This window comes from Trachurus japonicus, chromosome 21 (genome assembly GCF_045865225.1).
Source record: "Trachurus japonicus isolate A0001 chromosome 21, Traja_1.0".
In the NCBI taxonomy this organism is placed as follows: Eukaryota; Metazoa; Chordata; class Actinopteri; order Carangiformes; family Carangidae; genus Trachurus; species Trachurus japonicus.
In genome coordinates this window covers 18,526,650-18,539,984 of record NC_140927.1, presented here as the reverse complement: position 1 = coordinate 18,539,984, position 13,335 = coordinate 18,526,650, and the positions used below count along the sequence as shown (strand labels likewise).

Below are 13,335 nucleotides of genomic sequence, written 5' to 3'. Positions count from 1 at the left end.
GTGATGTTTTAAACAGGTGGAGGTCATATTTTTTTCTCATGGCACAATTCAAACGGATCACGAAATAAAATTTTCAGTCCCGTTCATTTGAATGGCGAGTTTTTCAGAGTTGAGGTCCCATGGTGACCGTTACTTCCTGCTTCCGCTTAGGCTCTCTATATCATTAAAATGAGGGTTAAAGTGCGTCAACAGGTTGTAAATAAAAGAAATAAAAGATAAGACTACCCTTAATGTTCACAGATCTGGTTTTTATTGTTTTTAGCTGTTTCTTAAATGTTACGTATTGTTAAGCTTTCTCTTATTACCAGCGGTAGTGTGTTCCATGTTGAGCAACCATAAGACGATAAAACCTTTTGTGCAAATACTGTTCTCCTGAACTGTACCTCAGTCACCCCTGGTAGCTGACCTAGTTATTGTCACACTGTTTTTCTTTTTGAGAAAATCTCCCAAATAAAATCTCTTGAATGGGAAATGCTTTCAATTTCATACCACTGTAGAGTATTGGAGTAATTTTTCAAAATAAAGGAATCTTGGTATCATATACATCAAAATAGTCAGCCCTGTATCAGTTAAATGTAATGTCCTGAGGGACACTGTGAATGGCATTAAAGTGCTGGAATACAAAAAAAACTTGCCACTAACACCACACCTGCTGAAACTGAAACTATTGGTGAATAAAGTTTAATGATATAAACTTTATCAATATGTCTCAGGTTTATGGTCATGTGTGTGCATGACTATAAATCTAACAGTAGTGAAAATAGCTCACCTTTCCTGCCCCAACAGGTCCAATTACTGCCAGGAGCTGCTCGTGCCTCACGGTGAAGGACACGTTCTGTAAAGTCGGAGCATCTAGCATCTGTAACAAAAATCAATTGAACTGAAACATGGCCATCTACGAATGTGAACTACGTCACTTAAAGTCAAGTTTACTGTATATAGCCTAGCTAAAAATCAATGTTCCCTGGAGAACATTGATTTGCACTGTGTACAGCACATGGCAATATCTAAGCCAAGACATCCAGGGGTCTTGTCAGGATTGCTGCATATGATTCATATTCAAGATAACTCTAAGGGTAAAAGGGACACATCCTCACCTTATTCCAGTAGCATATCAAATCCTGAATCTTCACCATACAGTCCTTCTTCTCTGTCACAGGGAGTCCCAGATGCTGAGGAGCAACTTCATCCAGCAGAAGAAATTTCTTGAGGGAAGAATCACAGTTAAAGCTTAAATTTTCATAGATACTAACCAACACATTCTTGGTATAAATATGGCATTTGTCTGCAGCATATTTACTTTAATCCTACGGATACTGATGAGAGTTTCAGAGACCTTCTCTATGGCAAAGGGAAAGAAGAGCGTAATGGTGAGTCTGACTGCCCCGTAGAGGGAAACAGCCATAAACACTCTGCTAGCGGACAACTCGTTTCCATTTAGTACATAAACGCACACGGTGACGAAGATGATGATCTTGCTGGCCACAAAGAAAGATGCCATGTTCAAGCCACGCAGGTAGGAGCTTTTCATGATCTTGGATATCTCCATTCTGTACAATGACAGAGCATCATAGATGACCAGTTGTAAGGCAAGGTGCAAACAAAAGAATTGTTTTTTTTTACTTCTTAATAGCAGGCAATCATTGAACATTTACTTCTTTTCACATTCATTTGAATTTTAAAAAAAACATAAAGGACATACATCATTATAATACTTCATGACTGAACAGGCACAGATATTAGACAAAGATATGAAGAAAAACTGATCTACTGTACCGTCTGATCTCATCCACCAATGCAGAAAAAGGCATCTCCCATCCATACATCTTAATGACACGGATCCCAGAGATGACTTCATTCATTGTACGTATTCTTTCATCTGTTAAGATTGCTGTTTCAGCCCTAAAATGATAAAAGCAACAGTAATGGCACCAGTGCAACAGAGGTTTTTTTCAGTGCTCAAAGGAAATCATCAGACTACCAACCTGAGTGTAGAGAACAGACGTCCAAACATGGTCTGTATTGGCATCAAGATGAAGAAGACAACCATTCCCGCGAGGCATGATGGGCCAATTGCATACATCAACAATATTATCACAGTTGCTGCTTGCAAAGGGCCAATCCACAAAAAGTGCAAGTATAATGTTACCTGTGAGAAAATATTGAAAACATAGCCATGTTACCGTCTGGATAAATGAACTGGTGCATCAAATAGAAAATACACATAAAAGACACTTTCAGCTAATCACCTCATCAAATTTGTTGACGTCATTAGATAAGAGGTTGACAATTTGTCCCGTGGTTGTTCTGGCCAGTGCTGTGCTGTTAAGACAGAGAGCCTTTGCAGAACAAAAGTGTCACATCAAGTTATAAAGACCACAAGAATGTGACAGAGGATGACAATCATATATAGATGTGCCATTACTGACTGACCTTCCGATAGATCATGTGGCACATGGCAACACGGATCTTCATGCCCATTCGCTGAACATGGTAGAAATAAAGATGATGAAGGATAGCCAGGGCAATGGTTGACAGGGCGATGCCTGCAGCAGAGCTGTAGGCTTCATAGACTGCTGCAGTGCTGTCGGGGTCATCACTCTCAAAGTACTCAATAAGCTTCCCGAGCAGCAATGGTTGAATGATTTTGATAACTTCCTGGTAGGAGGAGGAGACATAAGGCAAGTAAGGGAAAGTGCTGATTTAAAAATTGAGATTTATTTTAATATCCTCAGTGATAATGTGTGGGTAGAATGTGTGTGACTGCACTCTACCTCGATGAAGATGTATATCCCAATGAATAAATATGACCTCCAATAGCACTGGATGAGAACTTTGGCAAGATTTGGTGGGCGTGTTTCTTTCGCTGCCTGTTGAACTTCTCGATCCCAGTACCTAACAAAAGCATTAGAAAATGAAAAAGAAAAACCATGGTTACCTCCTGTCACAAATTTTTAACCAAGAGAACTTACTCAAAAATACAGAATCACTGGCAATACCCAGGAAAGTAAGGGGAACTGGTGAATGCTTCTCAAAAGAAATCAGAGGACACATTTCTTTCTACTATATGTTTCAAGTTGCATAATACACACATTATTTTGTGGATGTTCATTAACAAGTGCATACTTTGAGGCACTACTAAATCAACTCTCTTCGCTGCTACAATTTTACACAATACAACTATGTTAAGCAGTAGTGTCATTATGTATGGTTAGTTTTAGTAATTAACTATTTTTGGTGTTGATCAACCCTCAAGCCCCAGACTTACAATTCACACAATAAAGCATCTGTGCCTAAAAAACCTTTTGAGTCCACTGTACAATCCACTTGAACACTTATATTGAACAATTTTGCCATAGTGCCAGGCAAGGAAGCAAAGTTCTCACCGCAAAGGGCTCCAAAGAGCAGTACCCCTGAGTTATACTGTGTTCACCCAGACAGATACACTGTAGTTGTCAGTATCTGCCCTGTCATGAATCTCTAGTATGATCAGTGTGGGGGAGAAGCCCCCTCTCATGTGACAGTGTGAGAGGTATGATCTATAAATAACCATGTTCATCTCCAGACAGAAAAACAACTCTGATGCTAAACTCCCTCAGAGGGGGTGGTCTCTTCTCTTTAGGGAGGATCAAGGCTAAGAGGTGTCAGGAAGTGCTGGGTCACTCCAAATCACTGGTTGCCTCTTGAGATCGTCTCCTAATGCAGAAAGGTGGTCATTATATGACTTCTTATTATGAGAGACGTAAAGCTCCCACTATTGTTTGCACAACAGTTTGTGCACTAAAGTTGTTCTGGCAGTGGCACCAGGTCAGAGAGAATCCCTTCACTTGCCATTATCTTTCAGAGGTACTTAAAGTTCAAGCAAGCAATTAGTAAAAGCCTTGATGTGACAGTGGATGTCAAAAACAGGCTCACTGATCTAAATCAGAGACACATGTCACCTGACACCTGTACTGGTCATATAACCAGAACTCATGCTTAGCATGTAAGAGAGATGTTATTATAAGTTTACTATAAGGTTTTCCCTTGTCAAAAGCACTATGATGTAGATAAATGCTGAGAATAGCCAGGGGGTGGTTTTGTGTGTTTCCCCATGGTCCCAAGAGCCTGGCTGGTACTATCATGCCTACAAGGCTGCATCTGCAAGGGCTGCAGACTGGTATTCTCAGTGTGTGAGTTGTTCAAAGAGGACAAGCATAGTAGCTCACTTTCTATGTAATCTGTAATGAAATATGAAACAAGTGTGAATTTACAAGAATCTGAGACTATTCAGTCACTGCTTTATATCAAACAGACTCTGAGGAAAAGAAAATTGAAAATTTGTTTGCCTTCATTAAATAAGCTTAAAATTCATGCAATTAGCCTAAATAATATCAAACAAAAATAAGATGAGATCTTTAATGTTGTACCATTGCAGTTCCTCCCCGAGTCTATCCGATGCATCCTCTGGTAGAACTTCATACATGTCATCTTCCTCCAATTTCCTCTTGTATCCGATTCTGAACAAGGGATTCAGCCAGCTAGAAATAAAACACAAAGAGATATGTGCAGTAGCTATTAAGGTAGGTACTTAAGGTACTTTTTATTTGTCACATATACAGCTAGTACAGTGAAATTCTTTCTCTGCATTTAACCCATCCCTGAGGAGCAGTGGGCAGCCGCGGTGCAGCGCCCGGGGACCAACTCCAGATTATGAGCCAGTGCCTTTGGTCAGGGGCAATGACTGGAGGATCAGGCTAGCTGACATGTTTTTAGTATTACTGGAAAAACTGACATTCACATTCATGTAGCCTAAGTGAAGGATAGTGGTGCATTTATTAAGTAAACAGATGCAGTTGTCATTACTTTTCACCACATTATAATTCCAAGGTTAAATCTACTGTATCAATAGCTACTGGACAAGTACCACTTAATGAAACATGAAAATAATCTTTTACTTGAAACTAACAATCACAACCCACATTTACAAGCTACATGCAACATTTAATTTAAAATTGAAGGACTACTTATAAAATGGGTCTTGTTCCATTTTACTGTATGATTAATGTGGCTAATTATACTTTAACAGCACTATCACATCTTCTACAGAGAATTTTGTTGCCATGTTTTAAAACGACGTTAAACAAAGTTCTTGAGAATAACTGTGAGAAGTTTCAGTCATTAACGAAACTTCGTCTTAGCTACTCTAGAACGACCAGAAGTTTGCCTGCTCTGCTTTCAGACTGCTGGGGTTTAAAAAAAAAAGAAAGAAAGAAAGAAAGAAAAAGAACAGCCTGAGCTCTCTGCTCCATGCGCGAGTCGTGCATGGATGGATGCTCAGCATCTACCTGCTATCACACCCAGGAACAGCCTCTCTCGGCCACAGACTGTCACACAGGAGAGCTCTCCATTCAATTAATGTCAAACACGGCTGTCACTGTGAGGCCGGTTTTCTCTTACCAGAAGAAAATCTTGGAGAGAAGATTAGCTGAAGCCGACGGATTATCCTTCGCCTCCTTCCGCAGAGGTTCCATGCCCCCCAGCAGTAACCTGAAGACTTTCTCTGCAGGCTGTGTGGCCGGTGGGTATCGATTAAGACTTGGGGAAGAAAACACTAAGAGGACGGCTGCTGTAAACTCCTATGTCTGTCAATATTTACACCTGCCAACATCCAGGACAGGATTACTACGGGGCACGCACAGCCGGTCTGGCTGTCAGGTGAGCCGGACGCTGCGTAACCCCGCCCACTGAGCGGGTATTGGCCGAGACAGGTCTCCATCACTACCCATGAACTCCATCCTCTCTCTCATCCAAATGTGTAAAACGTGGCTAATAACCACAACCTCTGTGAGTTGTTAATTGTTATAATTAGCTACACCATTGTTACGGTTTAAAATGTTTGAACACAGTAAATCCAAGTCACTCACTCAACTTAAGTAGCCTACATTAAAACTGGTGTGTGCTAAAACATTATAGCTGCCTACAACACAGTATTACACCTGACACTTCTTTCAGTGCGTGCCTTTTTACAGTCTATGGTGCCTGCATCATAACTACAGCTCTGATATCATTTGTTCATATTTTAAGACTGTAGTTTTCCACATGCACAAGATTGAATTTCTAGGTTTATTTTTTACAGCTTTACAAAGGTTATTTCCAAATGACATTGTGACATTTAGCCAAACAGTTTGTTGGACTGCTTTGCCCAAGTTTTCTTTTTAGAATCTTGGTTCCACAAAAAAAAAAAAAAAAAATTCTAATAATAAATGAGTTATTGTTTTTCCTCAATAGATGTTGCCCACTTTGCAACTCACTCACTTTGGTAAAAACACACAGACACAAACTTTACTGATATAAATTCACATAGGCTAGAGCATATAAAACAGTTTGCCTACAACAAGGCTTCCCTAGCTTAGATAGGCTATCTACCTTGCCTACAAACGTATTTGCATCATGGATGTATTATATGATTTGCATGCATGTTGTGTAAGTTAGGCTAGGTCACATTGTTAAGAGATGAAACAAGAAGAAAAAGAGAACTTCTCAAATCAAAAACCTTTTCGCTCAAAGTACTTTGCTGGACTGGACTTTTCTGATCATAAAGTAGGCTAACCTCAAAACCTTCCATTTACCTTCCAGTCCAGTTGTGGACTTTTCTTTCATGGTGAGGGAGTGGGTGAAGACTCGCTGTGCAGGTAGTGGAAGACAGAGTGAGGCATGGTTAAAAGTATAGTAACTTAGTCCGACTATTGGCTGAAACACCCTAGGCAGGCCAACAGGCTAACCGTTTACAGGCGTTTGTTTACTTCCGCCATCGTGATTTTTGGTCGTCGAAATTTGAAATTAAAATGGCGGGCTTATCTGATGGCTCTGCCAATCAACACAGGCAACCGCAGTCCACATGGAGGTAGCTGCCTGTCTGTCACACGTATCGTTACCTGTTCACCTGACCCGACATAGGCGGTACGACCAGAGAGACTGCGTGGTATGGGTGTCTTCTGCGTTTGTATGTTCTTGTTCACCAATATTTTCTTTTCTCTTGCTGTTGGCAAAGCCTCGCCGGCCGACAGTCTGCTCCAGGGCCGAGATAACCGGATGGTGGTCTGACGTCAACAAGCCAACCCCGAGCCTGAAGTAAACCCAGTCTATGAGTAAACCTCACATGCCAAGTCGGCCCAGTAGGTCAGAAAAAAATCGAATTTCCTGTCATTTTCCTATCATAATCTTTGAAGCCTATGTAGCAATGATGATACATTACCAAATGGAGGTCAGTGCTGAATGCTCTGTTTAGTCTAGGCTAGGCCTACTACTGAATTGAATAGGCTTGTAAAAAAAAAAACAGATGATGCCACCTACAGGGTAGTTGGCTACTTTGTTTCTCTTAGAGTAGCCTACAGTAAACTAAAAATTGCCAATTTGAACCTTCTATCGCAGCATCTCACTGTGGTGAATCATGAAAAAACAAAAGACTTAAAAGGCCTACGGCCAACTGTAGCCTATGTCATAAACATATTTTCCATAAAGCAATTAAGTAGCCTAATCGCCTGTTGGTGTCTATGCCATGTGAGTTATACAGCTAAAAGCATGCACACAAAGGGAATACAATAGCTGTGGGGGAAAAATGAAATAGTCTGCTGTAACTCACTGCCTCCTGCAGCTCCATGTTGAAAATTGTCTATAGGCCTCCTAACCTTCACATTTAGTTGTTTTGTATTGGCACACTCAAAATATTAAGTATTAGAATTAGTCTCCTAACCAATACAAATTTATCTTTCTGAGGTAGGCTTTTCTAAACTTTTTTTCCATTAAACTTTAAATTACAGGTTGGATGGTAAAATGATAAATGAACATCAAGCATAGCCCAGGTAATCTGTGGATACTTTTTAACAGTTTTAATATTTGGTTTTGTCAAGTGTCAATGTCAATTACAGTAGTTAGCCTAGGTTGATTGGTGCTAGCTCACTCCTGTTTTTATTTTTCTGATTTAGATGGAAACTGACACACACTCAGTGGCTATGATGACAAACAACATGTTAACATATAATCTGGCAATCATTCATCCTGTTGCCAGACTCTTTGGGCAGAAATAGATTAACCAGTAAGTGGACTTTGCCACATTGCTTCCTGTTTTTAGGATTACTGATTGCTTCTGTATTATTTTTAATGTTAATATGACACCTGGCCTTATTTTTGGACCAAAACGTGCACACACAAAAGGAGCATTTCAAATACTGCTTGCTAAAACGTAATGACTAACTGCCAGCTCACACTTTCTTTTACTGTGTCACTCTCAGACACCTGTGGCTATGCCTCACCAATAGAGATGAAGGCGAAGCATCCTCTCTGTAAATCATCTCAGTGAAACACATGTCCACAGTGTAATTTGCCTGCCTCAGGCGATTTTATTTCTTCTCTTTTTCTTCAATCTACCAATAGACAATATACATATCTTAACCCACCAAATGTCAGGTTTGCAGATTCTGGCTTTTCTCAGTGGCTTGGCTGGGCTTGGTGCCACTATTGGTGCCACAGTGTCCAATGAATGGAAGGTCACCAGCCGGGCGTCCTCAGTCATCACAGCAACCTGGGTGCTTCAGGGTCTTTGGAAAAACTGTGCTGGAAACGCCATCGGAGCTTTGCACTGCCGACCACATCATACTATCCTTCAGCTGGATGGTAAGTTCAGAGGGTCAAAACTACCACAAAAACAATCTGCATGTTCTCACACCTGTGCATGACGCAATTGTCTTTGTTACTAACTTTAAATAAGGAGTAGATCCCATGATGAATCAAGTTTGTGAACATATTACAAAGTTGTGGTAAGACTCTATGTATACACATATTGGAGATGCTTTATGATGTTTTCCTCATGTAGAATAATGCAGTGGCATTAGAAACGAGTGTATCTCCTTGGTTTTGAAAGATGTCGATGATGCATCACAGTCCATTCAAGTGTCGCGAAAATTCTTTGAAAACTTAGTAAATTGTAATACAAGTGACCACTTCTGCAATCATGTGAAATAATCTTTAGATTATCTTAAAAACAATTAAACTTTAATTGTCTTTTTTTTCTTGAAAAAGATAACCAATTGCGTCTTTTCTAACCCTTTTGGAGGGTCACACTGTGTATATCAATTTTTCTTAGAAGTAAAAAACACATCTGATCAAGTTACGCCTGTTCTTATAGTGACATAGTTATCATTGTCTTTTTTATGATCAGATATACTCAGATATAATGGAATTTGTAAATGCACATTGGGAAAAGAAACTCAGTTATCAAAGCAGTTGATAATTTCAGTTCCAGATTATGTATCACACGTTAACTATAGCAAATGTGTAATCTTTTGTTGGAAATGTCAAACTGAGAGTCTCTGAGTCACTGAAGCTTCTGCAGAGGCCAAGTAAACAAAGATATGTAGGCAGTCATGGGCCAATAAGAAAGAAAAGTATTCTAATCTAAACAACACTTGATCAAATCGCATTACTTTTCTTTTATGTATTGTGATTGCAGTAATTAACTAGTAGGAATTTGGTTTGTCTTATCAATAATATCCCTCTTGTTTTTATCAATATATTGAGCAGTTCAGTTTATCAGTTAGGCATGTAAGTGGCTACTTGTTCTCATTGATTTCTTTTTGGTCACTTTATTGTTTTGTCTAATTTATTGAGAGTATTCCAGTTCAAATTGGCACATAATGGGAATCTTCAGTATAAATTGTGAAACCGTCATTAAATTAGTTTACAATTAACATAATATTTTCATGCTAATTTTGTGTGACAAAATGCTTTGGGATTCTCAGCTCCATCTGATGGTGGCGGCAGAAAAATGGCTGAAACTTTATCCACAGCATTTACAGCCACCAGATGGGGCTGTAATCCACATCATAAAAACTGCTGTTTTCCCGTGACATTCTTTTAATCTCTTTATGCATTGCTCTTTGAAATAGCAATGCATTGTAGTTAACAGTGTTAACACACTCTTAACAATTTATCTAAACATTATTTGAGGTTGAACATATTTACATATGGCAGTGAGGTAGGGGTTGGGGTGGGTGTGGGGGGCAGATTCTGTACTTCATCTTATCTCAAAAGTCAAAAAGTGCCAATTCAATTTATCATAAGCCCAACTGTGCCCAGGATACTATTTGAACTGCTGGTTTAATCTACCCCATTACCATTGACAACATAACATTTACAGGTGAAGTCATTTCTAACACACCTCAGAATTAATGGCGTGTGTTTACCCCATTTAATTTTACTTTCGGAGGTTTGAATGCAAAATTCCTGCTTTTATTGAAATGTTTTTTCATCTTTTACTTATAAATGAAATTATCAAAGTGGCGGTCACAGTACCCACTGCTAGCCACACATACCCTACAGCTGCTCATACATTTTACATGCGTCCAGTCACTCATGACTTTACTGACGTCATCACACTTTTCTACATCCGGAAGTTTCACTTGCCCCAGTCCCTGTCATCTCTCTCTGTGAGTCACAGTGACGTGTACTGTGTTTGTGGGGTGGGGGGGGGACACTATAATAGACCACTGGCCACTTGTTGAAGTCTAGGACCAAACTCCTCCCTGCAGAATTTAACAGTCCGCAACACATTAACTATCAATCACAGCCTATCCATTGAACCCACTAGTGCAGAGCCAAGCTACATTTTCAGGAAACTTTACAAGCCAAGGCACCTTTGGTCAATTTTTTGGTCCCACCAACTTCCTTACCAGCCTCAGTCGTGTGGAGGAGTCTTCTCTGGAGTATGGCCAGCATGTTTCAGGAGATCTTGGCCTTTGTACTGTCCACCTCAGGGTGGGTGCTGGTGTCTTCCACCTTGCCAACGGACTACTGGAAGGTGTCCTCACTTGATGGAACAGTCATCACCACAGCTACTTACTGGTCCAATCTGTGGAAGGCTTGTGTCACTGATTCAACAGGAATCTCCAACTGCAAAGACTTTCCCTCGATGCTTGCGCTGGACGGTCAGCTCTTTTTCATTCTGCTTTAATGCTTGGATTTTCTGCCATCCACTGTGTTTGTCTCTTGAACTTTTTAATAGTGTGGCTTGACCTTTTTAATGGCTTAGCTCAACTTTGACGCAAGTTTCTGTCTTTGTCCCTCGGTTTAAGAGCACAAGGTAGTATCTGTAGTTTTTCTTTCAGCTGATTCATCTTCATTATCTTAGTGCCTCAGAAAAGGTCAAAATCAGCTTTTGCCTCTCACTAAATTTTGCTAGAAAAAGTTGCAAGTTGAGGTTCATTACGAATAAGGACTAATAGATACTCTAAAATCTAATGCAAATCTCCAAGGAACAACTCATTTACCTCCAAATATGTCAATGTTTAGCCTTAGTTCTCAGAGCCTGAAAGCTATAAAGGAGATTTACTGGGACCCTCAGGCAATTTCTACTATGGCTGACTAGTTTCAGGGGTTGACCTCCAAGGTAATATTAAACCCAAAATCACATCTGAATGAGACATTTCATACCAAGACAGTCACCGCTCAAGGTGCTCGAAAACAATTATGGTCACTTGTGACAAATTGTATTTCTTGCTTAATGTGTAAATTGGCCAAAAGGTCAATAACTCATTGACCTTGCAAGGGGAAGTCAAAACCACAGAATGGAGGAACAGCACTGCAAGTTATTTTGACTATTGACCCTCAACTTGACAAGTTGACCTCTGTTTTATGTCTGCAGGTTACATCCAGGCGTGCAGGGGACTGATGATTGCAGCAATCTGTCTGGGGTTTTTCGGTTCCATATTTGCCCTTGTTGGAATGAAATGCACCAAAATCGGTGGAACTGACAAGAACAAAGCCAAGATTGCCTGTTTTGCTGGTGTTAATTTCATTCTTAGTGGTAAGTATAGTAAATCTGTTAAGTTATTACTTTTCTAATAGCATTTTCTGTTGATCTTCATCGCCCTTTGTTTGTTGTTCCCAGGCCTCTGCTCATTGTCAGCGTGCTCCCTGTACGCTCATCGGATAACATCAGAGTTCTTTGACCCAATGTTTGTTGCACAGAAGTAAGGACCTTGTGACTTTATAAAGTTGAAAATATTTAAATGTGGCTTCACCAATAAAGAAATATTGCTGCATTCATGCTTTGTCTGCAGGTATGAACTGGGCGCTGCTCTCTTTATTGGCTGGGCAGGTTCTATCCTTTGTATCCTTGGAGGCAGCATGCTCTGTTTCTCCATTGCAGATTCTTTTTCCAAAAGGTTTGTACAAGTAAAACATGTGTTTACATTATGAAGAATATACATGCTATGAATAACTGTGTGTTTCAATTTTCTCGAGGTATTTGATTTGTGCACATGACTCTGTGTTCTGTATCTTCACAGCCAGAGTCAGGCAAACTATATCTACAAAGGCACTGCCTCGCATTCTCATATCTCCTCCTACCCAAGAGGGCAGACAAAGTCTGTAAACCAGAGGCCGCCTCCAGACTACAGCAACTCCTCCAGGATTCAGCACTTTGATAAGAATGTATATGTTTGAGGGATGTGAATACATAACACTTTCGGTCAAAGCCACTGGTGAGTCTTAAGAGATATCCTATGTCTAAAAGATACAGACCAGTGTAAAAAACCTGGAGGTTTCTGTCTGGAATTAAGTTTAAAATACGGACACGTTTCTTTCAGAGGTATGAATTTGAACGTGTATGATACAGTTTACTCTCTGATATCAGAGAATTTATATTTTCTACACTGGACACAAATTTTGCATTTGACAGTTACATTTCACAGTGCATTGAATATCTATTATAATCTTAAAAACATTTGGTCCAGAATGGGTCTTTGTAATCAAATGTCTACATCGTTTTCTATATCCATAGTGTGGCAATAAAGTTTGTGATATTTTGTAAGACGTTTCCTTTGTTGGTTGTATCTTTAACTGTAAGTAACCCACGCATGCTGTTAATCTGTAATGACAACACTTAAAGCTGTGTAAGACACAGGTTTTTTGTTTAACATGACGTAACCATTAACTATGATAAATCGGAAGTTGAAGAAGTTTTAAAAAAAGGCAGGGCGGGGGGGCTGCAAATTGTCATTGTGTGTCATTGTGTGATTAGGTGAATGTGTAGTGAATGATGGGATCACTGTCTTGGTGTAGAATGTGACTAGAAAATAAACAAATTTTAAAAAAAAGATGAATCTCAATTGCAGCAAATTTTATTTTGGGTCTTGTGTTGTTTTGTCAGCTGATGATGTCGTACCTGCTCCTGTCTGCAGAGGGCAGCAGTCTCTACCACTATGTGTACTCTGAAGAAGACCAGTGAGTTTAGTGTCTTTACTTAGGGACTTTCATTAGGGTAACCATTTATAGGTCGTCACAAATCTATGATGT

The 13,335-nt window shown here is 39.8% G+C and overlaps 2 protein-coding genes across 6 annotated transcripts in view; one reads left to right on the top strand and one right to left on the bottom strand.

Moving 5' to 3' along the window:
* The window catches only part of LOC146965065 (ATP-binding cassette sub-family C member 4-like), a 37,855-nt gene extending 32,122 nt beyond the window's left edge, over nt 1-5,733 (bottom strand). The window contains exons 1-10 of one of the 3 annotated variants that reach the window (XM_085765764.1): nt 5,440-5,733; nt 4,410-4,520; nt 2,775-2,895; nt 2,434-2,658; nt 2,250-2,339; nt 1,986-2,149; nt 1,777-1,902; nt 1,301-1,550; nt 1,098-1,205; nt 770-859 (exon numbers count right to left, since the gene is read on the bottom strand). In XM_085765764.1, coding sequence (XP_085621890.1) covers nt 770-859; nt 1,098-1,205; nt 1,301-1,550; nt 1,777-1,902; nt 1,986-2,149; nt 2,250-2,339; nt 2,434-2,658; nt 2,775-2,895; nt 4,410-4,520; nt 5,440-5,513 — 1,359 coding nt within the window. In that variant the 5' untranslated portion in view covers nt 5,514-5,733. Of the gene's footprint in view, nt 1-769; nt 860-1,097; nt 1,206-1,300; nt 1,551-1,776; nt 1,903-1,985; nt 2,150-2,249; nt 2,340-2,433; nt 2,659-2,774; nt 2,896-3,386; nt 3,507-4,409; nt 4,521-5,439 lie in introns of those variants that run through there. The other 2 variants (XM_085765763.1, XM_085765765.1) reach the window with 2 other exon arrangements.
* Nucleotides 5,734-8,231: 2,498 nt separating this feature from the next.
* On the top strand, nt 8,232-13,081 carry LOC146965064 (claudin-10-like). Of its 3 annotated transcripts, XM_085764892.1 has the most exons (6): nt 8,322-8,655; nt 10,794-10,964; nt 11,681-11,842; nt 11,927-12,008; nt 12,099-12,203; nt 12,327-13,079. In XM_085764892.1, the coding sequence occupies exons 1-6, from the start codon at nt 8,442-8,444 to the stop codon at nt 12,481-12,483; spliced, it is 891 nt and encodes a 296-aa protein (XP_085621018.1). In that variant the 5' UTR covers nt 8,322-8,441; the 3' UTR covers nt 12,484-13,079. The 3 variants fall into 3 exon arrangements, with proteins under 3 accessions (XP_085621017.1, XP_085621018.1, XP_085621016.1); XM_085764891.1 differs by lacking the exon at nt 10,794-10,964 and having other exon boundaries at nt 8,232-8,655; nt 12,327-13,081; XM_085764890.1 differs by lacking the exon at nt 8,322-8,655 and having other exon boundaries at nt 10,672-10,964; nt 12,327-13,081.
* Nucleotides 13,082-13,335: the final 254 nt, after the last annotated feature.

Bases quoted from the DNA above. Each gene is read 5' to 3' on its own strand.
- LOC146965064 (XM_085764892.1), top strand. From the start codon at position 8,442: ATGTCAGGTTTGCAGATTCTGGCTTTTCTCAGTGGCTTGGCTGGGCTT. The intron at 8,656-10,793 runs GTAAGTTCAGAG...TGTCCACCTCAG, and splicing joins TACTATCCTTCAGCTGGATG to GGTGGGTGCTGGTGTCTTCC. The intron at 10,965-11,680 runs GTCAGCTCTTTT...TTATGTCTGCAG, and splicing joins CTCGATGCTTGCGCTGGACG to GTTACATCCAGGCGTGCAGG.